Source organism: Martes martes (assembly GCF_963455335.1).
Source record: "Martes martes genome assembly, chromosome: 1".
NCBI classification, from domain to species: domain Eukaryota; kingdom Metazoa; phylum Chordata; class Mammalia; order Carnivora; family Mustelidae; genus Martes; species Martes martes.
The window spans coordinates 139,771,064-139,796,895 of record NC_137888.1 but is presented as its reverse complement, the minus strand read 5'-3'; the positions used below and the strand labels follow the sequence as shown (position 1 = coordinate 139,796,895).

The 25,832-nt window shown below is 42.4% G+C and overlaps 1 protein-coding gene across 1 annotated transcript in view; it reads right to left on the bottom strand.

Annotated features, from left to right (window-relative positions):
* Positions 1 to 25,832, bottom strand: part of RARB (retinoic acid receptor beta) — a 164,253-nt gene that overhangs the window by 111,778 nt on the left and 26,643 nt on the right. Inside the window, exon 2 of the mRNA XM_080799359.1 lies at positions 23,486 to 23,634. Coding sequence (XP_080655485.1) covers positions 23,486 to 23,634 — 149 coding nt within the window. The remainder of the gene's footprint in view (positions 1 to 23,485; positions 23,635 to 25,832) is intronic.

Sequence of the window (25,832 nt, the reverse complement as noted above, 5' to 3'; positions counted from 1 at the left end):
ACACCGGGACAAGTCATTGCATTTCTTTTCTTACTGCACACTAGCCTTTAAACCTAATATCAGTGTGGCCAGACCCGAAGCCATCAAAACCAGAGGCTGTCACTCTCCAAGATGGGGCCGGCACCAGAGCACACTCACCCCAAGGGCCAGAGACCACTAACCATGCAATGTGTTTTCCTCCAGGGTCTCAGAATTTATACCACCAATTAAGGCCATAATGAGTGCCCCAAGTTGACTTCCTAGGAGTGAGAATTAATTAAGCACAGTATTTCTTAGTAAAGAATGACATTCTTCCAAACGAGTTCTATAAGGTAGCCATATTTTCTGATAGTTTGGGGCTTCCATGAACAATCCTTAATTGTTAACACAAATAGAACAATCCAGCAACATGGCTTAGTTTATGTTTTTAATTTGACAATAAAAGAAAGCAATCTTTACTTTTGTCCTTATTTTGGGGGCAAGGAGAATGTTTTGAGCATATTGTGCATATGCGAAGCACAAAATTATTTACATTAGTAATACAGTATCACTTCTTTGAATGATCAACATCCCCACGAAAGAAGGAAGGCAGTACTGGTATTTCATAATCTCGTTCTCACCTTTCAAAAGCGAATCATTGGGATTTGAACCTATTTGTTCCCCAAATCGCTCATGTTCCCATAAATTTTGTAGGGAGTTAAAAATAACAACAACAACAACAACCCACCCACACACACAAAGGTTACAGATACATTTTATTAACTACACCTTAGGTAGTCAGATCCAGAGATGCAAACTTTCTAGGCTGTGTGCTTAAATACGGTTTCTGCCACGTCAAAGTGGAAGTGGCCACAGACAAGTCATAAATAATGGGCCTGCCTGTGTTCTGAGAAAACTTTATTCATAAACAGTGAATTTGAATTTCATAGAATTTTCATGCATCATAAAATATCCTATTTTTTAAATTTTTTTTTCCCCAAGCTTTAAAATGTAAAAATTATTCTTCGCTTTTGGCCTACAAAAATAGGTGGCAAACCAGATTTAGCCTGTGGGCAGTCAGTTTAGCAACCACTGGCCTCACACATGTGTGTATCTTTAAGGGATCTGTAAGGCTGGAGAAAAACACCATCTCCGTTTCTCGCTCTCACTCACGGACACACATGTATATTCTGTCACACACAGATACACCTCAGCTGTCCACATCACGGTCTCTGAAGCCACTAATGTAGTATAGCAAAAATGTGGCTTCAAGCATGTGTCTAGACCTGTGAACCAGAACGTGAAGAAAATCTCAGCCTTGAAGAAACATTAGCAGGGTGGTAGAAAAAAGAGACCTCTCTCTTCCCATCCTTTCTCGTGGAGAAAATTTCCACCCTAAATTACACCTCATGTCCTCGACTCCTTTAAGGAGTTAACGTAGCCGGCACGGGTCTGCAAATCCCTGCAGCCTACTTGCCAATTAATGTATTTAACTCTAAAAAGCAGGGGCTTTTTAATTTAGCTCATCCATCACCAACAGAACATTTTGGTAGAAAATATTAGGATTTCCAAATAACTTTATAGCTCTGTAAATTGCCAACATACCATCTGCAATTGAATTAACATTTATAACCAAACCGAAATAATAAATAAAGCAAATTACGCTGCAAATATTCGAGAGTGCCCAATATGCACTTGAGGACGATAATTAGCATTTTATAATCACGCTTCATTTTCTTTATCCAACTCCCTGTCACATTAATGATAAAATATTTTAAACTGTGCTCTATCAGCAAACGGCAGTACAATCTCTAGATTAGCCATTAACTAACATGGGGAATGAAAACAGTTTGTGCTGCTGGCATCACATATCCAAAGAAGTTTTACTCATAATCACATCCTCCAGTCTCCCTGGCTCTTATCTCTGTGATTTTTTTTTCCCCACAGTACCTAAACAAGGCCTAGAAAGCCAATGCTTTCTTTGTACCATCCAAACCCGAAGCACCACGAGAGCTGAAGGTGTGTGTTCTCACCAGCAAGAAAAAGGAGAAATGTGATTTAAACACTCATTATGCTCATCTGATCTAGAAAACTAGAAGGGTCTGTCTAGAGGTCAAGAAGCTTAAGTCACTCAAATGGAATAACTCTGGTCCTCAAATAATTCTTTCTGAACTTCTCTCTCATTATGATCTGACGTCCTTGATTGTGGTATATGTAGTTTTTTTCCCCCCTAGCTTCGAATAAAAATCAACTTCCCTAAATAAATCAGTGAGGAGCAAACAGATGTATTTTTTACCAACTAGGCTTTCTACCAATTAGCAAAATTCCCCCAAAGTTTCTCATTATCTTCCTCCAAAATCACTTCCTTTTTATAAAAAAAGTTTATTTATTCTAGAGAGAATGAGAGAGAGCATGAGCAGGGGGAAGGGCAGAGGGAGAAAGAGAATCTCAAACAGACCCCCCACTGATCGTGGAGGATGATGCAGGGCTTGATCTCAAGTGACCCCGATTTGAGCCAAATCAAGAGTCTTGATGTTTAACCAATGGAGCCACCCAGGCACCCCCAAAATGGCTTCTTTATAACTCTATCCAGATGCTTTCTTGATTCTCTTCTCCTCTGTGGCTCCTCTCCCATTTGCACTTGGCATTTCAGGGTTTTCTCACTGTGTGTGATGTCTACATCTCTTTGTACAGTGCTGTACTGGCTAATACTATAGCCACTAGCCACCTGTGGCTACCGAGCACCGAAACGCGTTTGGTCCACACTGGGAGGTGTTCTAAGTGTAAAAGTAACTGCAAATTTTGAAGACTGGGTGTGAAACATAATGTAGAATCTCTCCATGGGTTTATATTAATTGTTGAAATTGATAATACTTTGGAGAGCGAGTTACTAACATATTATTGAAATTAACTTCACTTGTTCCTTTCCACTTTCTTAAAAATGTGGCTACTAGAAAATTTAAGTTACATATCTAACTGGTATTTGTGGCTCGTATTCTATTTTTTACTGGGGAGGGCTGGTCTAGTGGGTCCCAAATGCAATGATGCCTGAAATTTTTTGTTGAGTACTAGCTCTGCTGCTGACCAAAATGATTATTATTAAAAGGCCAAGCCAAGTAAAGCTTTTGATCAAATAAACCTTGCATGAGTCCCATCAGGCAACTCTAGACATTTCAAAGAGTGGTGAGCCTGGCCTCACATGGTGCCTCACCATATTTTTACTGAGATACAGGTTTGATTAGCCAGACGTTTGCTTGGAGATAAAGGGAAAGTGGGGATGATGCTGCGGGCTGCAGTGGGCTCAGCCTCCTTATTGGTTCAGGTCCTACAGGAAAAATGAGGGATCAAAGCCTTACCGTGGAGGTGGTCTAGTGGTTGCAGCCTTGCGTCCTGCCCATTTATCTGGTTTAAAAGCCTCTTCCTGCTCTTAATTAAGCGATCTTAGACAAGTCACATAACCTCTCTGTGCGTTGTTTCCTTACCTTTAAAATGGGGACAGTAATGCTTTCTATTGCATGGGGTTGTTATGAAGATTAAATAGTGGACACAAGTGGGGAGCCTCAAACAGTACCAATGTTCACAGGTATGAACTGTTGTCATTTTGACTTTTATTAGTCATAACTGGAAGGGTAGACAGAAGCTTTCACAGTGCAAATGGAAGTGGCAAAATGTGCAGGGGAAGCTGAAACCAAAAATAAGTGAGCTCAAGAAAGCCAGGAAGCTGGCTGTAGGTGGAGCTTGGAGAAGAGTCTGGGAGGTACACAGGTACAGCAAGGTGAGGAGGAAAAGGACGCTGTCCTGCTAGGATCCCTCCCGTGAGCCATGCCTGTCGCTAGCTCACAGGCTTACTTAGCAACCACAACTCACAGGATGCACCTGCCTAAGTGAGAGAACGATGTGTTGTTCATTTTAATAGTTATGGATTTCCGTCTCAGGTTATAAAAGCCAAGTACATGCTGCGGGTTTTGGAACTAGCTTTTCTTTTATTCTGTGAAAGCTTTCCATAATAGTTTTATGCACAGAAATGTTTAAAAAATTTAATTCTTTTACTCTCATCCACTGTGTCTCCTTAGCATCAAAAGCAGAAGTTCCATACTCCTAATCTGTAAACTGAGTTGAGCCAAAAGACATGTTTATTTTTGGCTGAGACAGGGGTGGCCGGCACAGACTTAAAAAAAATTTTAAGTGCGTTGCCAACATTTAAAAAGTAGGAGATTTCAATTACAGAAAAGATTGACTTGATTTTTCTCCCTAGTGTATTTCTTGACCAATTGTTGTATGGTCTGAGTGTTTTTCAGTAGGGAAATCTCTGGAGGGCCAGAAAAGACCTTGAAAAGTCCCCAAGTAAGAGAGAGATTCACTTGAAATACTGGAAGTCCTGGTCAAGCTAGTCCCACATTCTCACCAGGCAGGAACTCTCAAAATGTGGCAGCCTGGGAGTACAGCCTTGGACCATTACCTGGGAGCATCCCCTGTGAACTGGTTAGACATGCAGATTCTCAGGCTCCATACCAGACCTCCTGAACCTGAGACTCTGGGGGTGGGACCCAGCAATCTATGGTTTAAGAGGCCATCCTGGGGAGTCTGATCCATGCAAAACCTCAAACTCCATTCACCCAGGGCAGCAATCAATGAGAAGACAGCGGTTATCTTGGTCATATGCCCCACCCCTCTCTATTATCCCAAATTAGCCTGCATCATTCACTTCCCTGCCTGGCCCTCCTGATAAGGCTCCTGAATTCTCAACTCCAACTGTAAAACTAACTCTAGCGAGAAAAAGTGAATATAACATCTTAATGAGGCTACTTTTCGTAGAAAACGATCTGGCATCGTTTTATCCTAACCTTAAACGGACTGGAATATGAACTTTTATGTTTAGAATTACATGGAACAGGACCAAAATGCATCCTTGCCATACGTGCAGGAAGTAAAGAATCAAAGAATTTCAAAGATGAACATTAGTAGCCTCAATTATCATTCGAATCTAAGGCGGCTCCCATTGCAGGTGGGGGGTTCCTTTCCTACCAAAGGAAAGAGAAAGGGAAAGAAGCTGAGGCCCACTGACCTGGCCCAGGAGCTATGCCTCACCTGGAAAATGTGAGAAGCGACAGTGTCTTCTTCATAGAGCTGTTGGGAACGTTATATATGTCCAGCCAGCACACAGGAAGCGCTAGACAAGTGCTTTTCTCACCAAAGAAACATTGGGTATATTCAGTGCAGTGTTGATCCCTCAAAATAATTCTAGCACTCTGATGGTATTATCCTCATTCTACAGAAGATGAAACTAGGTTTCAGTGAGGGGAGGCGAGGATACATGAACCAGGCCACCTGAGTCCCAGCCAGGTGGAAATCACAGCTCGGGCAGAGGGGCTGCAAACCATCCACAGGAACAGCAGCAACCTCACCACTGCAATATTCCGTCTCACCAGGACTGAGCCCCAGGTGAGACACACGCGGTTCTCTTTTCCAGGGGAATACGACCAGCCTTTCATTGTTCAGGGATAATGGCCAGTTTGGGGATCATTCAAGTTCTTTTCTAGCTTCCTGGTCCCTGCACTGCTGGTAAGGCATGGAGCGGAGAGGGTAAGAAGCTCCATCAACCTACTTCACTTCCATGTTGCTTTTATTCAGAACACCCAGGAGGGGAGGGGTTGAAACAGACAGGGTTTAAGAGGACCTGGGGATTCAGTGATCAGATATCGAAGGCCGATAATCCAGCCTTCCTCACAATAGATAGCAGAGGCATGGCAGGTGGTAACCCGAGGAAATGTTTTGGCTAAGAAAGAAATTTGAAGACTTCCAAGATCTCACAACTCTGCCCAACAAGCCAGCCATGAGAAACCCTTCCACCGTTCTACAGATCTCCTCAAAATCCATGAAATTTACTACTTAAAAAAGTCATTGCAAGTATTTATTTACGTGGACCTGAATGAAATTCGGCAGCACAACTCACAAGTTTGTGTTTAAATTTTAAAGGGGAACAAATTAATAAAGTTTGAGGAGGGTTAATCTAATTTGTAAAAAAGGAAAATAAAACAGCCAGAGAGGGGCACGGACTGCCTAACACTATGTACAGCAAGGCATGTAAACATACATTATATGCATTATAAATACAATAAAACACCTCTCATTTCAGAATATGGTATTCATACTAAAACTAATGAGCACATGGTGATGGATTCAGTAAGTAATTTTTAAGTAAATACCCATGCATATTTTCTCACTGCCCTTCCCTTGACATACTGTACTTTACAAAAAAATCCATGTCGCAGTTCAAAGAGGAAAAAAAGTTTTTTAAACAGGCCAGCCTTGGAAATATGTACAGAATTTATGCATGTTTCAAGCTCTCACCCGTTCTCCTTCGCCAGAGGGTGTAATTAAAGGCCCACAGACAACTTCTAAACTGAGGCCAAAGAGAACTGCAGAAGTCAGTGGGAGTTCAGCACCCTGACCAGGCACAAGAATAGCTCGCCCAAAAAGGAATAAATAACTATCCTGGCAAGGAGCATGGAGAAGCACAATGATGAGAGCATCAAACAAGGGAACCCACATTTAGTTAAAAAATAAAAATTCATTCAGTGGCCTAGAATCGAGAAGATAATCATTATACGATCGGACACAAGCCAGGGTAGGCCAGGGGGCCAGAACTGGAGGCCATTCCCTGGGAGACCAGCTGGCCATCTGTTTTGAGATAGCTGTTGGAGCTGGGGTCGCACTTGGGCCTTCTGGTAAATTCTTTCCCTCTCTGTTGTCATAGACATTACTACACCCTAAGTGTATTTCATTTTTCCTCGTTACTTGGGAAGGAAGAAACCACTCACAGCAGCTTAAAGGTGACCTGCCAGTAACTCAATGACTAACGTCCTCAAACGCAAGATTGGTGGTAGGGATCCACTGTTCCCCTGGTCTCTCTTGGTTGCCACCTGTTTTTCAGGGTGAGCCATAAGCCTTGGTAATTTACAAAGATGCACGTTTTCCCCACAACAGGGTCCTAAGAGCAATTCACTCACACCATCTGGCATCTAACTAAAGAGTCTGTGGTTCAAAGCAAAACCAAAGGTGGCCACAGGGACATCTCCCTTCCCAGTAGCTCTTCTAAAGTGACCCATTAAAGTGGGTCTGTGACCACTTTAATCAATAGAATTTGATGGGATACCTGGGTGGCTCAGTCTCCAAGTGTCTGCCTTCTGCTCATATCATCAGATCATCAAGTCCCACGTCAGGATCCTTGCTCGGCAGGAAGCCTGCTTCTCCCTCTGCCTGCTGCTCCCCCTGCTTGTCTCTCTCTCTCTGACAAATAAATAAATAAAACCTTTTTTTTTTTTAATTAATAGAATTTGACAAAAAGTACTTAATGGAGCTTCCGAGGCTAGGAAATAAGAGGCCACGCGTCTTCCACTTGGCTTTCTGCAGCCCTGGCTTTCGGTCTACCGAGCCTCCTATAGTAAGTCTGATAACTCCGAGACTGCTATTCCGTGAGGAAGCACAGCCCAGCAAGAAGCCTCAGGTCCATGTTCTGCTCAACAGCCCCAGTTAGGGGTCAGCATCAACTACTAGGCGCATCGCGGAAGCCACCTCCCAGACATGGAGACACTGTTAGATGCCAGAGCTTCTCAGCTGAGGCACCAGAGCACAGAGCACAGACAAGCCATCTCCGGTGTGGCCCGCCTGAGTCTTTGTACCCATAGAATCTGTGAACAAATAGGAAAAGCTGTTCTGTGCCTCTAAGATTTGTGAAGGTTTGCTAGGCAGTGAGGATAACTGGAACACACCCAGTTTGGAGGCTTCAGGGTCATTTTAACTCTATACAATTTTGACCTCATTCATTTAGTTTAGAAGTTAAACCCTAAAGAAAAAGGCATTGTGCTCTCTTGTCTTACCTACACAGTAAAGTTATATGAAGCCAGGAGATACTGTATTTGAAAATCCTCCGTAAACTGTGCTAGCTCTGTATTTACAGGATTTAACATTTCGTAATGAGAAAATGTATCTGTTATTTCACTGGTGTATATGACAAATGCGGAAAGACCAATATTTGAAATTCAAAACCAGTTCAACCTGAGGCCAAGAAGTGACCTTAGTAATTGATAATAGTCACCTTGGCTGACACCAAGAGACCACCTTATCGGGTGGCAAAACCATTCCAAATGTTGAGCTTCCATCATCTTTTTTTTTTTTTAAAGATTTTATTTATTTATTTGACAGAGAGAGAGATCACAAGTAGGCAGAGAGGCAGGCAGAGAGAGAGGGGGGAAGCAGGCTCCCTGCTGAGCAGAGAGCCCGATGAGGGGCTCTATCCCAGGACCCCAAGATCATGACCTGAACCAAAGGCAGAAGCTGAACCCACTGAGCCACCCAGGTGCCTCGGGCTTGCATCATCTTATCCCATGCCAAAAAGGAGGGCAGCAATGGACAGCAGGACAGATGGGGCGGGCACCCTTGCACTACTGGAGTGCTCAGGGGAGAACGCTCCTAAAAATAAAAATGGAACAGATGAGGATGCCTACTGAAATTGTCATTCTTCCTTTCTTGCCTGTGAAGACATGCTCAGCCAACATTATCCGAAATGTCTTCTCCATCTGCCCCTTAGCCTCTGCCCTGTGGTAACTTGGACCTACCACAATCTTTGGGCGTGAATGAATTCTAATCCGGTTTGCTTTTTTCCTACTGCTTCTAATTTTATTTATTATCAATGGATTCAACAAACATCACTAAATGGCTACATCATGCTGAGTTGGTTATAGGCACTGGAAATACAGAAGTAAATAAGACTCGCGAAGTCCCTATTCTCATGATACTTACACACCAGTGGAAGAGAAAACCAGTACCTAAGTGGACGATGAAATCATTTCAGAGTACAAGTGCTACAAGGAAGCCCCACTCCCCCTGGGGAGCCTTGGCATAGCTGCCAACACTTCCATTTCAATGAAGACTCAACAGGCCACACTGGAGGAATGTTGATTGCACACAAAAGGAGAGCTGTAGGTCCAGGACTGGGTCTCTCACATGAAGACAGGGAGAGCAGCTGCCCTTTAACTTCTTGGGAAGTTTCCCAGACAGGCAGGGATTGATTTAAAATTTACTTATTTAAAATTAACTCTAAAAGAAAATGAGAGAGACGTTATCACCAACTTCAGAGAGAGGCAGTATGGGATGGGACATAATCCTTTTCCTAAATCTATCCTATGAACTATGCTTAAGGAACTTGTAAATATTTTTGGCAGAAAAAAGAAATGTTTTTTGGCAGAGACTAATGGTATAAAAAGCAGAGAGCACAGACAAATAAGAGGGTTTTTACCCAAGGGGTTTTATGGAAAGCCCTTGCTAGGGGCCGAGTTTGATACTCATGGGGAGAGAATTCTTCCATGGCATGCAAATGCAACCATGTGTATAAAACAAGGGTACTGACAATCACATGAATCTGGAAAAAAGAAATAATCTGTGATGATTCTTGAAGCAGAGAGGGGCGTAAACACTAGTTGCATACCAACATCGCCCATCCTCCTAGGCACACAGTATGGCTGCATTTCTCTACTCCATCTGTATTGAGTAGGCCACAGAAGTCATTTTCTTAGTATGGGTGTATGCAGAAGTGACAGAGCCTCCAACAAAGAGAGGGCCTTCGTGATGGGGAGGAGAGAGGTGGCTTGCATTCTAGCAAGGCATCGGAACCTAAGATTAACCCATGCCACTTTGTGCTCCCAGACAGCTTGAAGAAAAAGAAGCAAGTGTTCCGAACGCATCAAGTTTCAAAAGAATCATTTTTTTCCCTAACCAATTTAAATTGTTTTATATGTTCTTATAGGCATTTCAGCTTTATTATTTTAAAATCAGTTGTTAACACTCCAAATGCTATAATACGGAAACAACTTCTCTTCGGTTTCCCCTGCTGGGCAATGGACATGCGTAGAGTAACCGACAAGATCTTAACATGATACATGAAAAGATTAGTCCCTCAGAGGTCACTATTACCTCTCATCCAATGCTCTTATTTCCTCCTGTGACAGCAGAGAAAAGGAATGCTATTTCTGGTTTGTTTTTTTTTTTAAGATTTATTTATTTATTTATTTATTTATTTGACAGAGATCACAAGTGGGCAGAGAGGCAGGCAGAGAGAGAGGAGGAAGCAGGCTCCCTGCTGAGCAGAGAGCCTGACGAGAGGCTCGATCCCAGGACCCTGGGATCATGACCTGAGCCTAAGGCAGAGGCTTAACCCACTGAGCCACCCAGGCACCCCAGGAATGCTATTTCTGAGGCCTAGAGCGCCTAAGACGGATGAAGCAGAATCAAATAATAAAGGAATACCTGGTCATAACTGACCTAGACTCACTAGTTCAAAAAATACTCATATGCTTCTTACACCACCAGGTCCGTGTTATCAACCCTGCGGACTCTCTCAGAGCAAACATCCCACACTTGGGTATAGCAAAGGAAGTGACTTCATTATGAGTTTGTGTCTAAATACAAGTACCCTTGGGTGGTGACAGTTAGCCTCACTTAGGCTTGCTCTGTAACTCACTATTGTATGCAGATCCCACCTGCCATGAGTATTCATAGACATAAATACCACCTCTGGATGCGTGATATGTACATGAGATTCGGACTGTCAGCCCACAGGCAAGAATGTGCACCAAATATGCATGCAAACAGAACCTATTTCCACCTAACTCTTAAAGCAGGAAAAAATCCTTTAAGACCAAAATGCAACTGAATGAGGAATTTTACATTTCCATTTTGGGGAAGCAACCAGAATTCGTGGACTCAATTTCTAATACCCTCTTCCCACAGTTTCTGGCGTCGGACTGCTAACTTTCTAAATTTTCTGTCACAACTCAACACAATAAATATACTGAAAACCATTCAAACATTTTAGCTTCCTGTTTTCCCGTATCATAAACATAATATATCGTACATTCATATGGAATAGATGCCATCAAAAATATCTTATGGAATACTACGTCTATAGATTTGCTAACTTAGGGTTTCAACCAGTTGCAGGAGCATCTAACACAGCAGGACATGTCCCTGGAAACTAATAAATGCCAAAAACACGCACCCCCCCCTCAATTCTATTATCCTGAAACTAATTCTTGATGTTAATGAGGAGTAATATAAATTAGGACGGCAGTTTTCAAAAGCACTTGTTGGTTAAAAGTATGCCCACACTCCCAAAGTCTCCGGATAGAGCACAGCTCATCTACAATTTGCGTCTGACATATGGATGTGAGAGCCAAACTAAAATTCTCGTTTCCCGGCGGAGCAGTCAGATGATCCTGCTGGGTTTGACTGATAAGGATGATTTTCACGGTGCGGGGGACTTCCCAGGCCCGTATGAATAGTGGTGTTGTATACTTAGAAGGCTGCTATTTTCAGCTTCAGAGGCACAGAGTTGCTTGATCTTTCCAGTTTCTCCCAATGTGTGTAGCCATGAAAATCCTTTACAAAACCAAAGTAGTCTCCCTATCTCAAGAGTTTCCTACCACTCATTATTTTAAGGCTCACAGAACCTGAGAAGTCCATGTTACATGCCCCAGTTCAGAGCTGCAGCCAATATAAAGGATGTTTTTTTTCCAGACCCAGAAAATGCCCCCATAGTAGCAGAACAGAGAGGGTCACTGAAGGTTTTGCTTCTCCTTATTGGAATAGTTACTTTGCAAATCCACCCATCTCTGTTATAAATGAAGCATTACATTGAAATCCTGAGAGGGAGGAGGCAGCCCCTGTTAAAACCCAAAGGCTGCCTCAGGAAGACCTGAGAATAAGTTACTAAGTTAAATTTACTCTCTACGCCTTTTTGCATTTTGACGGGGAAGCAGACGGCCTGGCAGATGGGCCACCTTGACTCTACTGACAAGTTGGAGGACAAGCTTTATAAAAACAGTTCTACCTTGTAAGCTCATGCAGCCGGTACTTTGCTACTTTTGAAATTAAACAAAACCAACCCAAACAAAAATGCCCCAGGCCACAGCGCTGGCCACAGAGCGGGTGCCAGAAATCCGGGCAGGACGTTGCTAGCAAAGGAATGTCATCTTTTCAACATGGAACAAGGAACAAGGCTCTAATGGGGCAAGGTTGCCAGAACCCCGCTTTTCCCCTCCACTCCAGACAATGCCAGCATTGTACAGGCAGAGAGGCACACAGAGTTTCATTCCCCTCTCTGGAGTTTTTTCAGGGATGAGTTCTAGGGTCCACAGAACAAAGTTTTCCCCATTCTGGCACTGCTTATCTATCTGACACATCTAGCTGCCTCTCTGAAGTGGAAAAATACTGAACAAAAACAAAAACAAAAACAAAAGACCCAGTTCACAGAAGGCGCAAGAGAAATTCCAATCCCCAGCAAAATATCATGGTAGGAGCAATTTAGGAACAAAGACACATCTAGAAAGATGTGTGATTTTCAGGCCATGAGCAGGATTCTTGTGCTTAAGGACACATATGTTTGGTACAACATGAAAACAAAGCAACCGTTTCATCTGGGGCTCCACAGACCAGACAGCAACATGTTTCCAAAGCTGGAGGAAGAATTGGCTTTGTAGGTCCTTAATGAGAGACATATGTCAGTCTCCAACAGTCTGCTTGCTGAAGGGATTTTCTGGGCTCATTCTGGCTACGTGTGATTTTTGCCTTGTGGAATCTAACCTCTGTTAAAGCCTAGATGTACGGGGGAAGGCCTTGCCAGTCTCTCAAAATTTCAAAACAGAACATACTAGGAACATGGAGAGGCTTCGAATCATATGCTTTGAAGAGACAGTTTGAGAAGATTCAGGGAAAATTTGATGCAGAAATGTATCCAAGCTGGTTTCCACGAGAAACCACTTCAGGAACAAAATTAAATTATAGTTCAAGAGCGTGGATGGCAGAACGTGGTCTCACAGACTCTTAAGTTTCCCTAAAAACTGGAGGGAATAAACCCACGCCACCTACTTCTCAAATTGGTATGAAGATCCAATAAAAAACCCAGAGGCAGACACTGTTATCTCTCCACTGAATTCATTGTTTCTTTCTATCACAAAGATCTGTCCCCGGCATGTGGCTAGATTACACCTCTTGCCCTTGCTTCTGGTCACGTGAGCAGTTCTTGCCGAAAGATGTATGTCACCTCAGGCCCTAGCTTTTATTTTTATTTTTAATTTTAGTTATTTATTTGAGAGAGAGAGCACAGCACAGGGGTGCACAGGGAGAGGGAGAAGCAGGCTCCCCACTCTGGGAGCCTGATGCGTAACTCGATCCCAGAACCCTGGGACCACGACCTGAGCTGAAGGCAGATGCTTAACCCACTGAGCCACTCAGGCGTGCCCAGGTCCTGGCTTTTAAGAAGTAGCTATGTCACTTCCCCCACGCTCTCTTTCTCATTCCCAACGATGCTAAGGACCTAGTGCATGTCAAGCTAGAACGCTGGAAAGAGCCAGACATCCTAATCCTTGTGTGGAGGAGAAAAAAAAACCAACCAGGAATACATACCTTGAACTGTTCCGTGAAAAAGAAAGAAGTATGAGTTATCACACATTTTGGAGCGTTTGGGTTTTTGTACTGCAGCTAAGCTCAGCCTAATTTAATTTCATATGTGAAAGCGCTCTAAAAGCATTAAGGAGGCGATACCCATGTAAGATATTTTTATTGTTTCTGTAGGCTTACAGAGGTCTGCAGATAGGAGTAAGGCAACTAAAACAGAGTGGGGAGACTAGGGGCTCATAGCTGTGCCCTCATGAAGAGAACTGAAGGGGAGTAGAACAGGATGCCCTTGCCAATTTCACTTCGCGTTACTTTTTTCCAAGCCTTCAGCCAGGAGAAGGAAATACAGAATTGAAAGCTCTCTATTTAACCTCTCCAGTAAAAGCTTTAGAAAGAGAAAAGGCTGAAACGCTCATTTCCCAGAAGTAACTAAATCATCACCTAGGATGGCATAAATTTGATTTAAGCAGAAATGATTTTCAGTCATAATTTCTATCACTCTCAGGAAACCCTGAAAGTATACTTTTATTTCCCTGACAAAAATACATTTCTGTTTTTGTTTGGTGTAATTGTAAGACATGGTCACAATTCATTTTTAGATTATGGTCCCTAGGAATTTTGTAAAAGCAACTTCTTTTGCTCCCCTCCATTCCATTTGCTTTAAATCAGAAAAAAAGAGTGTTGATTTTTGGTGATTTTTTTTTTTAATTAACCAAAACATGAAATAGGCACTTGAGACATCATTCGCTGGGAGGTGAGTCATTTTCAAAGCAACAGGTAAACTAGGAAACAGTTCTATATGACAGACCTTTAGCTTGTCTGATGTAAAACGGCAAATGAACGTGCTCCAGATATTTTTAAACAACAAGCAAAGTAGGCATTTCTTTTTTTTTTTTCAAAGTAGGCATTTCAACAAGCGTTTATGAACTTTAACCATTAGAAAATTTATAAACCATTTAAAACCCCTAAATTAAATGTATTGTTTTCATCAAGCCAACATGAGGGAAAAAAAAATACAGGCTTGCAGGCTAATTCAAAATTCACCCTCCACTTCCTGTTTATTCATACGCCAGGAAAAAAAAAAAAAAAAAAAGACTTCTCTGCATTTTCAACCCAAAGTGATTTCTCAATGTAGAACAACATTTATCCAGAAGAAGAAAAGTGTTTTCTCCTTCAGCAGGATCTATTACTGGGAAAAGCCAGATTGCCATTTCAGCTGTCTTGATGTTTCTCCACACGGAAGTAGTTTCTGGACGTTGAGATTTCTATTTATTTTAAAGCACTAAGAACCCACAGCGTTCTTGAGTATATCATTCCGGTTGCAAGTCCTTAAGAGTTTGCTTCAAGACAGTATCAACAACAAAATAAGCCTTTGCACAGAAGGGTTAAGTCTGTGGTGGAAGGCAGAAATTACTAAGAAAATGAACTTAATTTTGGCCATGAAAGGCCTTTTCATGTTTATAAATTTTATAAAAGTTTTCATGAATGCAACATCACCAACCCTATATAATTAGATGCAATTAATTATATAATTAGAGAGGATGTATAAAATTATACTATGTGCACTACCATAGAATTATATACCTGCTTATGTCATTTATTATTATATTAATTATTCTATGATTAGATCTAATTTGTGATAAAGTCATTCATACACTGAGGCTCTACTATGTGTAGTGCTGTGGTAGACCCTAAGACCAGCCTCAGCCCTCTTGGAGTTTATAGTCTAGAAGAAGCTGGTATCAAACCAATGCCTCCATAAATAATAAGTTGATTACATTGCAGTAAGTGCTATAAAGGAGAAAATAAAACATGCAAAAGAGGGGACTCTAACCTGGAGGTTAGAGAAAAGTCTTTTTCGAGGAAATGATATTTAACGAATCCCGAGCCTTTTTAAAGCCTGGCCGATCCCCAGTTGCTTACATAGGGCTCTGCAAAACTAAGGTCTACAGAATGGATAAATTTCCATTTTTCCACGTAATTCTTCATAAGTTGTTCTGAGTTCCCTTGCCTTCGACTTCTGCCTCGAGTACTCCTCTCCTCTGGAACATACTTACACATCTGTAAGATTGTCTCTTGTATGAAGCCTTCCCTGAACATGTCAGACGGGTGAGAGTCTCCGTCTCTGCGCTCACCAAACCCCCTAGGGGTCATAGCACATGGTACACACACTATTGGTCCTTACCCTTCGTTCATCCATTCAGGCCATAAATATTTACCACATCCCTGTTATCCAACAGGGACCCATCTACGGGCTTTATAAATACCGGGATACAGCTTTGGGAACCAAATACATAAAACCTTTCCTTTCTACATCTAAAATCTGTCTCGGAAGGTGTTTAATAGATGTCTTGATTAATGAGAGAATAAGTCAGTTCTCCACTGTCGGCTGATGTTAACAAGGAGAATAGCTCTTTGGGTCTACGAGGGGACACACTTTGTGTGGTTCAAAAACTCTAATAATGAACTTGATGGCGAGCTTCACAATTCACTGTAGCTGTTACAGAATGCAGACACTGTCCAGTTTTTGTTATTGCCTTTCGCATGGCATATCGTTCTTGGGGCTCAATACTGCAGCCAACCTCTGAACAGAAGCAAGCATCAGGGCAGCAAAGCCAGAAATGTTCTCGAGGCAGAGCTGAAGTTTCCTGTTTATCCATGCCAATTAAAACAAAAACAAAAACAGAAAAAAAGGTCGTTTTAATGGCCTTGGTCAAATAAAATCATTAAGCACATTTATAGTATTTAATAGAAGTTCTAAAATTAAGTACAGACATCCATCTTCCTGATTGCAAAACTTTTTGTGACAGAGCATACTACTTGCGGTCTGCCAGGAAAAAAAAACAGCCCAGCAGCCGGACACTGTCCTGGAGATGAGGGCCTCCCTTCTTCAGAGGCAAGGAAAACAAAGGCAGTTGAGAAAATGGACAAAATTCGCCCTGAGGGACTGAGGGGGCTAGTGGAGTTTAAACTCTTAAAGGCTGCTTTAAATAGAAGGCTACCAACATGACCTTGAGCAAGCATTTCCTCTGTGCCCTTGTGGGTAAGATGCACCATCAAGGGTGTACCCAGGGGCTCTCTATGGGGGCTGGACAGTGGCTCCCAAATGCTAGCATATGCATGGGAAGTTTCTACCCGTCACTGGCAAAGCAGAGAGAACAAGGACAAAGCACCATTTGGGAGGGTGCCCGTGGGTGGGTCCTGTAACCATTCCCTCTTGGGAAAGACTGCCTTGTAAGCTCTTCTTTCTTTTACTTTTTGTTATAAAAATGTCATTTCTTTTATAAAATGATCAAGAAAACAGGGTTGTTTTTCTTTTTAAATATACTCCCACCTGTTTTTAATTTGTTGGCCCATGAAACCCCCACTCCAGAACACCACACACCACTACTTCCTACCTTCTGTTTCAGTGCAGCTAAAACTGGAATATTTTCCAGCAGGGTTAACACTTTAATCCTAGCCCTTGAAAAGACTAGTTGTGTGACCTTAGCCATGTTCCTTCACATCTCTGAAACTCAGTTTCCTCATCTGTAAAATGGGTATCATCAAGTCTTCCCCCTATAGAGCTCTTGCAAGAATTAAATGAAATAAGAGTATAAAATGCCCCAATGCCTGGTATAGAGAACGTATCCAACAAGGCAGTTTTCTCCTTCCCCTTACCCACCTCTCAACTTATAGCCACACCACATTAGCGATCCCCAACAAGAAATGAGTACAATAATGAGTACAGTTTTACCACTATTTGCTGTAGGACTGGGTTCAAACTTGCGAATTTTACTTTTACAAATGTGTTGAGTCCCAGAGAAGCTAACGGATACAGCAAAGAAAGGAAGAAATAGCCCTAGATTCTACATATTTAGTTTCTGCCCTGAAATGTTCTCCCGTTACTCACACAGCTGTTTTCTTCCAGCCATAAGATCACCCCCTGACTCCCAAATAAATCAGGTGCCTCTCCACTGTTGTTTATAGACCATTCTGTTCCTTTTCTTCCAATTCTAAATTGTTTATCATCTGTACATTATTTATACAAGACAGTAAGTTCCAGAAAGAACATCTCCCCTGTGTTCACTGCTGCATCTCCATTGTCTGCATAGGCCTTGGGATATAGTAGATGTTCAACAATTATCTGCTAAAAGATGATGGGATGGTGAATATAGGCTATTAGAAGAGACTTACACATGAAATCAGGAGTTAACAGACGACAGTATATCGTCAACAGCCAGCTCTAGCAGACTCACCCTTTTGCAAGGTGACTTTGCCACTTTTCCCTTCAAAGGTGGAGTCTATTTCTCCATCCATCAAACTGAGGCTTGACCATGTCACTTGTCTGGCCAACAGGACGTGAGCAAATGTGATGCAACCAGCAGTTGGCACTTTGATGCTTTTCTTCTTACTGATGGGAACCCATCTACCACCCTGTGAACAAGTCCAGGCTAGGCTAATGGATGAGGAATGAGAACACAGGAAGAGGATCCAGTCATCCTGCCCAGGACCCAGTCATGTGAGGCCACCTAAACCACCCGACCCAAGACAAGCCAGCCAAGACAAGAAAACCTGCACAGAACTGTGACAAGACATGTCTATTGTTTTAAGCCAACAAGCATTGGGTTATTTTTTAAGCAAGAAAATCTTACTAAGACAGCAGCTCATAAAACACATCCCACAAACCTCTCCAAAGTAAGATGCTAGGTGCTCCTGGAAGCAGCTCACTTATAAGGAAACTGCTAATTTCTGTAACTCTGGATGATAAAGAAATGGGACCTCAGTGAGAATAAAGGGGTACAGTAAAAACAGAGAGAGGAGTCTTAAAGCTCCCACCTTGGAGCTCTGGGCAAGTAGACATCAACTTTTTTAAACACCATTTCTGAAGCAAGTGGAAAAGAAGTACTGCATTCCCCAGCCTACAGTCCACCAGAAACAAATGGCCTGGCACCTTTGGCATAAGTATTTTGGAGCATCAGCTCTTGAGTTTTAGAAATCGTAAGAAAGAATACATCCTCCCGTACTTTAGCAGAGCTCAGGATGAAGCCAAGGGCCAAGTGTGGCCCACTGCTTATTTCTACAAATAAAGTTTTTTGGGACACCTGGGTGGCTCAGTTGATTAAGCATCTGCCTTCAGCTCAGGTCATGATCTCCAGGTCCTGGGATTGAGTCCCACTGCAGGGAGGTTGGGGGTTGGGGGTGGTCCCAGCTCAGCGGGAAGTATGCTTCTCTCTCTCTCTCTCTCTCTCTCTCCCTTTGTCCCTCCACCCCCACTCATTCTGTCTCTCTCCAATAAGTAAATAAAATCTTTAAAAAATTAAAGCTTTATTGAAACAAACCCATGGCCATTGTTTGCCATCTTGACTGTGGCTCCTTTCATACTACAGTGACAGAGTTGAGTAGTTGTGACAGAGACCAGATGGCCTTCAAAGCTGAAATATTTACTACCTGGCTCTTTATGGAAACCATTTGCCAACCCCCGTACTGGAGTAATTAGGATAGATTCAGTGGAGTGGCTGGGTCTTAAACTAAATCTTGAAGGAAAGAGGCAGTGTTTATTTTTGGTATAAAGAAATAGAGAATTGTTAAAAGAGTTTTATAAGAAAGAGTACTAAGAGCATAACTGATGTTACATCACTGTGCAAAAGTCATTAAATTTTTGATAACACAGACCATAACTGAATGTATATACTATTGAATGTATGTATTAATGTATATACTATTTGCCAAGTATTGTCTATATGCTTCATAGTAACTCATTTTATACTCGCAGCAATATTATGAAAAAGACGGTTTCTTATCTCCATTTTTCCAGATGAGAACAGAGAGACACAGAGAACTAAAGATGTTTACCCAGGTCACAAAGTTATCAAGTAGCCTAACTAGAATTAAAATCCTGGTATCCTTACTCTAAACTCCATAATCAATATAAAATATGATAAAGCCCAAAACTGTGCATAAATTATAGCTATGAGCAATGACACGGTTTCTGAAGGACACATGAAAATCAACTTTATCACTCTCTATTGCTGAACCTTCTTGGCTAACCACAACACCTGTTCACTTTATGTACTCTTTGTCCCCTGCAAAAAACTGCCATGGCTCAGCTGGAAATCCCCTAAACGGGACATCCCAATGGTGCATCTAGTGGTTATGTTGCCATGGTAATGCTGTGTTAACACAGTAACCACTGGCCATTCCAAGAAGCGGACCATAACCCATTCATTAAATTTGAGTCTGAGAATGCCACTGTTACCTAAGAAAACAGAAGGTTCTCTTTCCCAAACAATAGTCAATAAGGTCATCCTGGTCAGGACAGACTGAAGCCACCTTGAGCATTATTTCTTATAGATATAAACTGGGTTCTCTTTAGGAGTCCTATTTTAGAGCAGGGGCTCCCAACCCAGAATAGTAATCTTTGATCCCTAGCCAAGAAATGGGCCAGCCCTTATGGTCAATCAGGGACCCATGGTGTATCTGCTGGGAGGCCAAAAGGATAACATGCATCGGGCCCATTATAAACAACCTAAGTAAACAGAGGCAGAATTCCAGAAGAGAAGTTGTTTCTTGAGTCATTACCTTATTATCACATGGGAGAGATTCCTAGTAGATAATCTCTAATACAATTAAGAGAGAGAGGGAGAGAAAGTACAAGGAGATGGAGCAGTAGGCAGAGGGAGAAGGAGAGGGAGAAGCATGCTCTCTGCCAAGCAGAGAGCCCATTGTGGGACTTGATCCCAGGATCCCAGCCGAAGGCAGATGCCTAACTGACTGAGCCACCCAGGTGCCCCAAATACGATTAACTTTTAACAGACTAACAGAACTTAAATTGATATATCTCTTTTAGAGGACATTTTGGCCATTTGTATAAACAGCCTTAAGAATGTTCAAAGCCAATGACCCAGAAATTCTAATTCTACTAATTTATCCTAAAAAAAAAAAAAAAAATGATCACAGATATACCTCAAGGCTATATATTAAAGCATTATTTGTAATAGAGAAGAACTGCAAACACTTTAAATGAACAACACGGAATTCATTAAATAAATTATGAAATAACCATAAATTACTACATTAATGTTATAACTACAAAAACTATGCAGTTGTTTAAATTTTGATCATGAAAGACTATTAAATTTAAAAAGCAGATTAAAGGGGTGCCTGGGTGGCTCAGTGGGTTAAGCCTCTGCCTTCGGCTCAGGTCATGATCTCGGGGTCCTGGGATCAAGCCCCGCATCTGGCTCTCTGCTCAGCAGGGAGCCTGCTTCCCCCTCTCTCTCTGCCTACTTGTGATCTCTCTGTCAATAAATAAATGAAATCTTAAAAAAAAAAAGCAGATTAAAACCAGCAACTAACATAAACTTCTATTTTTCTGAAAGCCAAAAATAATGACGTATATGTATATGCACTCATAGAAAAACAGATTTAGCAGAGGTTTTTTCCCAGCATAGAACTATGGTGGTTTTAATTTTCTATTTTTTACACAATAAATTTTGCACTGTTTTAGTAACTTTTAAAAATGGTAACAGTTATATTTAATTTTTTAAAATTGTGTTTCTCTCCTTTGGCTGTTACATTATTATACTTTGCCCTTATGGTTTTCAGTTCTGTGAATTCTACCACTATGTTTTCCCAGTAAGCCAAAATGCAGAGCAGTCTTTCTCAACAACCTAGGGGAAAGGCAGCCCATGTTTTCAGAGATCCACCCACAATACAAAAACCCTCAAATCCGACAACTGGCTGACCAGCCTTATTGGGCTTTTACTCTGATAAACAGCTATGCCATAACATGACTCTAACTGGCTTCACCAAGTTTATCAACGTTGCCTGTTCTGGTATTGGTTTTGTTGTTGTTGGGGTTTTTCCTAAAAAGAGTCAGAGTCCAAAATTAAAACAAGAGGTCAAGGGAATTAGCTGACTAAGAGCTCATTAAAACAGTGTGTACTGTACAGATTGTGAAATAGCTGAATATTGTAGGACCTGGAATGTGGCGGAGAAGAGAGATGCGGGGTAATTTCTTTTCCCAGGACAGAACAGGAGCAGGTAAGCTGAGTTAGAATATAACCACATTCCGAACCGTTTCTGGACAGGACGTGACTTAACATTTTTTGAAATAAAGGAGTGTCTTTTCATTTCACTCCAAATGATCATTAGGAAAGGGTTTATTTATATATTGCACAACAAGTGGACAAAGTCAACTTGTGTTTGGCTGCGGCTATCTGAAATATCAGGATGAAGTTAAGTAGGTTCAGCTAGCAATCAATAATAAAAGTAATAATTAGACGCACAAATGTTTGGCTTTTCAGCCAGCTGCCAACTGGCAGCCGTGTGAACTTTCCTGACTACCTTATCTGAAGCTACTGGAGGAAAGGACACTCCTTTAAAACAACCAACACAATCCCAGAGGCAGAGAGATGTTCCCTAAACTAGCCTCGCTCAGTAAAATAATCCATGTTTACTGAAGTGGCTTGAAAAGAGGAGAAAACTCATAATTTCTTTCAGGGGCAGAGTGACATTTCTGTGTCTGCTCAACCTCTATCTTTAAGCACCCACGACTCTCCAGACTTGAGTGCGGTCCTGTGCACTCAAGCTAGGACCCTATCCACTCTGGGGCATGGACCGTAAGGCATTCAGCGTGCCAGACTCCATGGTAAAATGACCCCGCTTGTCCTTACCCTGTATTCCTGCCTCTTATAACGTGACTTTGTTGCTCCTTGCATTAGACGGTTGAGTTTCTTTTCCCACCTCTCAAGTCTCACTGGCTTATGACTTACTTTGGCCAACAGAACACGTCAGCAGAGACACTGTGCCTCGTGTGAGCCTGGGGCCTCAGGAGATCTCGTGTGCCTCTGTTCTTTCTTCCAGAACCCTGCCTGTGCAAATAACCCAGTACCAGCCCAACAGGCATGAGAGACCACAAGGGGGAGAGGCGAGACACCCCAGCCAACAGGAGCCTTCGGTAACCCCCAGAAGCAGAGCCACCTAGGGAACCTGCAGCTGACCAGAGATAAACAGCAGAGAGTAGCTGAGGGCAGGTGAACCACACAGAGGAACCAGGCTTAAAGTGCTGCCCCACAGAACCGGAAGCTAAATGCAAGGTGGTTGTCTTGGGCCCTCCAGCTTTAGGAGGGCTTGTTACACCGTACTGCCCAACCAATCCATATGCTGACAATAAATGCTAACTCTGACAAGCCAAATACACAATGCCACAGAGCACCTGATGGGAGCACCTGTGATATTCCACCATGCTGAAAATTGCAATGAATCATCCAATGGATCTATATACAGAACAGATCTGACCAGCTGTAGGAGGGACCCTAAAAAAGCTGTCTATCTGAGAAAGGGCTAGCTCAAAACAGGCATAGCTCCTTTGAAAAACTGTGGATGAGCTGGATTTGTTTATGAAGTCATTCTTCATTTCTTTTCTCTCTCTCAAAAAAAAAATAATAATATCAGCTCTTTCATTCAATTAAGACTGTTGGACTCGATAGGAATTGTCTAGCTTGATTCAAAGCAGCCATATCCTCTCTGACACATGTTCAGCCTCCACCACTCCATAGGCTGGAATTTTAAATCCAGCTCTCCTGAATTTATGACACGTGCACACGGTAGCAAGTCCCTACAGGCTGAAAATCAAACTGTAATTCAAAGGCCACAGGGCTGAGGAAACAGCCAGAAGATAAATCCCAATTTCAACCTTGGATTCGCAGCAAGTTGATTTAGTGGACTGTCAGTCATATTTAAAAATAAAATAAAACTACGAAGACAGCAGACGGCATGTTCTAAAGAGAAACAGGATGATGCTTTTCAGGACTCCTGCAAAAAGCTCTTGTTACCTGAAAAGAACTGTTCTGTTATTTTAAGGGCCCTAGAAACATTTGGCCCCCATCAGTCATTTGCAGAAATTTCTGAGTTTTTAACTAATGAGAGAGAAGGAAGAAATGCAACCATCAAATACAACCGAGCCCCCCACAGTAGAGGTGGGATTTCAAGATGGCAAAGTAGCCTGCTTCTAGAGCTGAGCAGGTTCCCCCCACCTAATGGAGCACATGGAAAAGGAGCGCACACTGGGTGCAGAGGCGCGGGTACTCACCTTACAGCCCTCACAGGCGCTGACTCCATAGTGGTACCCCGATGATTTGTCCTGGCAGACGAAGCAGGGTTTGTACACACGGGGAGGAGGAAGTGGAGACGGAGGGCTCGGGACCAGTTCCTCAGAGCTGGTGCTCTGTGTTTCAATTGCTGTGGTGGAGATGGGTCGGGGTTGGGGGGTGGGGTGGAGGGGAGAAAAAAAAAGAGAAAATGGGTCATTTCATTTCTTTTTCACCAGCAAAATCAAATCATAGGCCCCATCGCCAAGTTCAGCAAGAACACCAGCAAGGACAGGCCCACAAAAACACGGGACGTTGTCGGCCCAGCTGTGGGGACATGGACGGGATCGTGGTGCTCTACCGTTCACAGAGCAAGCGTATTTGCCCCTCTCCTTCGTGATGCATCCCAGCACTGTGAGGGACATGATTTTCTCTCCATGCTGCCCTCGAGGGAAACAGAAACTTGGGGAAGTGCCATGACTCATCCAAGATCAACAGGCTGGTTCGCAGAACCAAGACACAAAGTCAGATCTTCACACTGCAACCCCCGGTCTTTCTGCTCTTGTTTTCCTTAGCTTCTGATTCGCGTGGAGTCTCTGAAATGACTTGTTTGACCTTGTTGCTCACTTAGCCAAAAGGAAGTTTCCCAAGACCAATGGAGAAAATGCCCACAGCAGCCACTGGGCAAACGTCTGGGGAGGGCCATGCAGCCATGACGGATCGTCATTAATAACAAAATCAGTAAGACCTTGGCTATTCCAAGACGCTCCTTGGACCAGCGGCCTTAACGTCCACTCAGAGCTAATGAGAAAACAGAGCATCAGGCCCCAGCTCAGGCCTTGGGAATCAGAATCTGATTTTGAACAAAACCCTCAGATTGCCAAATATACAATTCATGTTTGAGAAGCAATGGGTTTTACTGACGATGGCAGAGTCATTCTTTATCCTAGATCCTAGTCACTCTTTATCCTAGATTTAAAAATACAGGATTTCCCCCATTTTTTAACCACCCAAATTCCATGGGAAATAGGAATTCACAGAATTTATTCTCCCATTCCTTCTTACCAGATTTACGTTCCAAGTCAAAGCAAGACCTGGCCCCTTTCCTATCATAGGCAAAAATGCACACAAAGTGTGATGGAAATGGGAAAGGGAGTGAGTGACCCAAAGTCATCCAGTAATGTTCCAGAATCTTCCAACCTCCAAATTTCTTTACAATATACAGTATATCCCCCAGAGTGTAAGATTTCCAGTTGTTCCACTACTCACAATCTTCCAGACTAGATATTCTACTGGCTTTATTGTCCTACAGCCAAACCTTCAGGAAGTTGAGGCAATGCTACTCCTTAAACACGTTGTGGATCCATCCTCGTCTCATCATCCTGCTACCATTCCAGGCCAGCAGGCCACCGTCACGTCTCACCTGAGCTACTGCAACAGCCTCTTCAATGGTCTCCCTGTGCCTGTGCTCCTACCCCAGGGTCCCTTCTTCAAATACAGAGTGAGATAACCTTTCAAAAAGGTAAAAGCCATCCACCTCCTTTACTTGTCTAAGGCCCTCCACTAGTCACCAATTAGATCAGTCAATCTCATTACTGCATTCAACGAGGCTCTTCAAGATATGGCCCCTTAGTAACATCAACATCACTGAGATCATCATTGTCATTTATCAACCTCTAAACACTTAGCTTCTATTCCATCTCCTGAATAGGCCAAGCTTTTGTACCAACATAAGGCTACTGCACTAACCAGGTAACCATACCTGGAAATTCTCAGACCGCCACATGTCTGGTGACATTTCTTCACCTGTCAGATCTTAAAGTAAATGTCACCTCCTCCGAGATAGCTTTTCTAAGATGCCCCTTCCCCCTCCTGATCACTACACCCCATTATTTTATTTTCTGTAAAACCTTAACCAGTACCAAAGTTTAGAACGTTTGTTTATGCACAATTTTATATTCTACCCGTTACCTTCCAACTCCGGATTTCATGAGGCCAAGGAACTTACTTGCATCATTTACAACTATGTTCCAGGCCAAGAAGAGGTCCTGGCACATAGTAGGTAGGATATCTATAAATATTTGTGAATGAATACATGAACTTTTCCCTGATCCCTTTGCATCTTCATTCCAAGTACTAAGTGCCCCTCTAAGGCATTAAGGTAACACAATTACAAATCAAATAGCTTTCATATACTCATTTGCTTCCTTAAAAAATTAATTATCCTTCTGGAGTAGAATCAACTATAATTATAGTATTTTCATAATTCAGAAGTATCTTGGAATGAATTCATTACAGTGATGCAGGGCTAGCAGATAAATCTATTACAGTCTTTACTGGTTAGAAGAT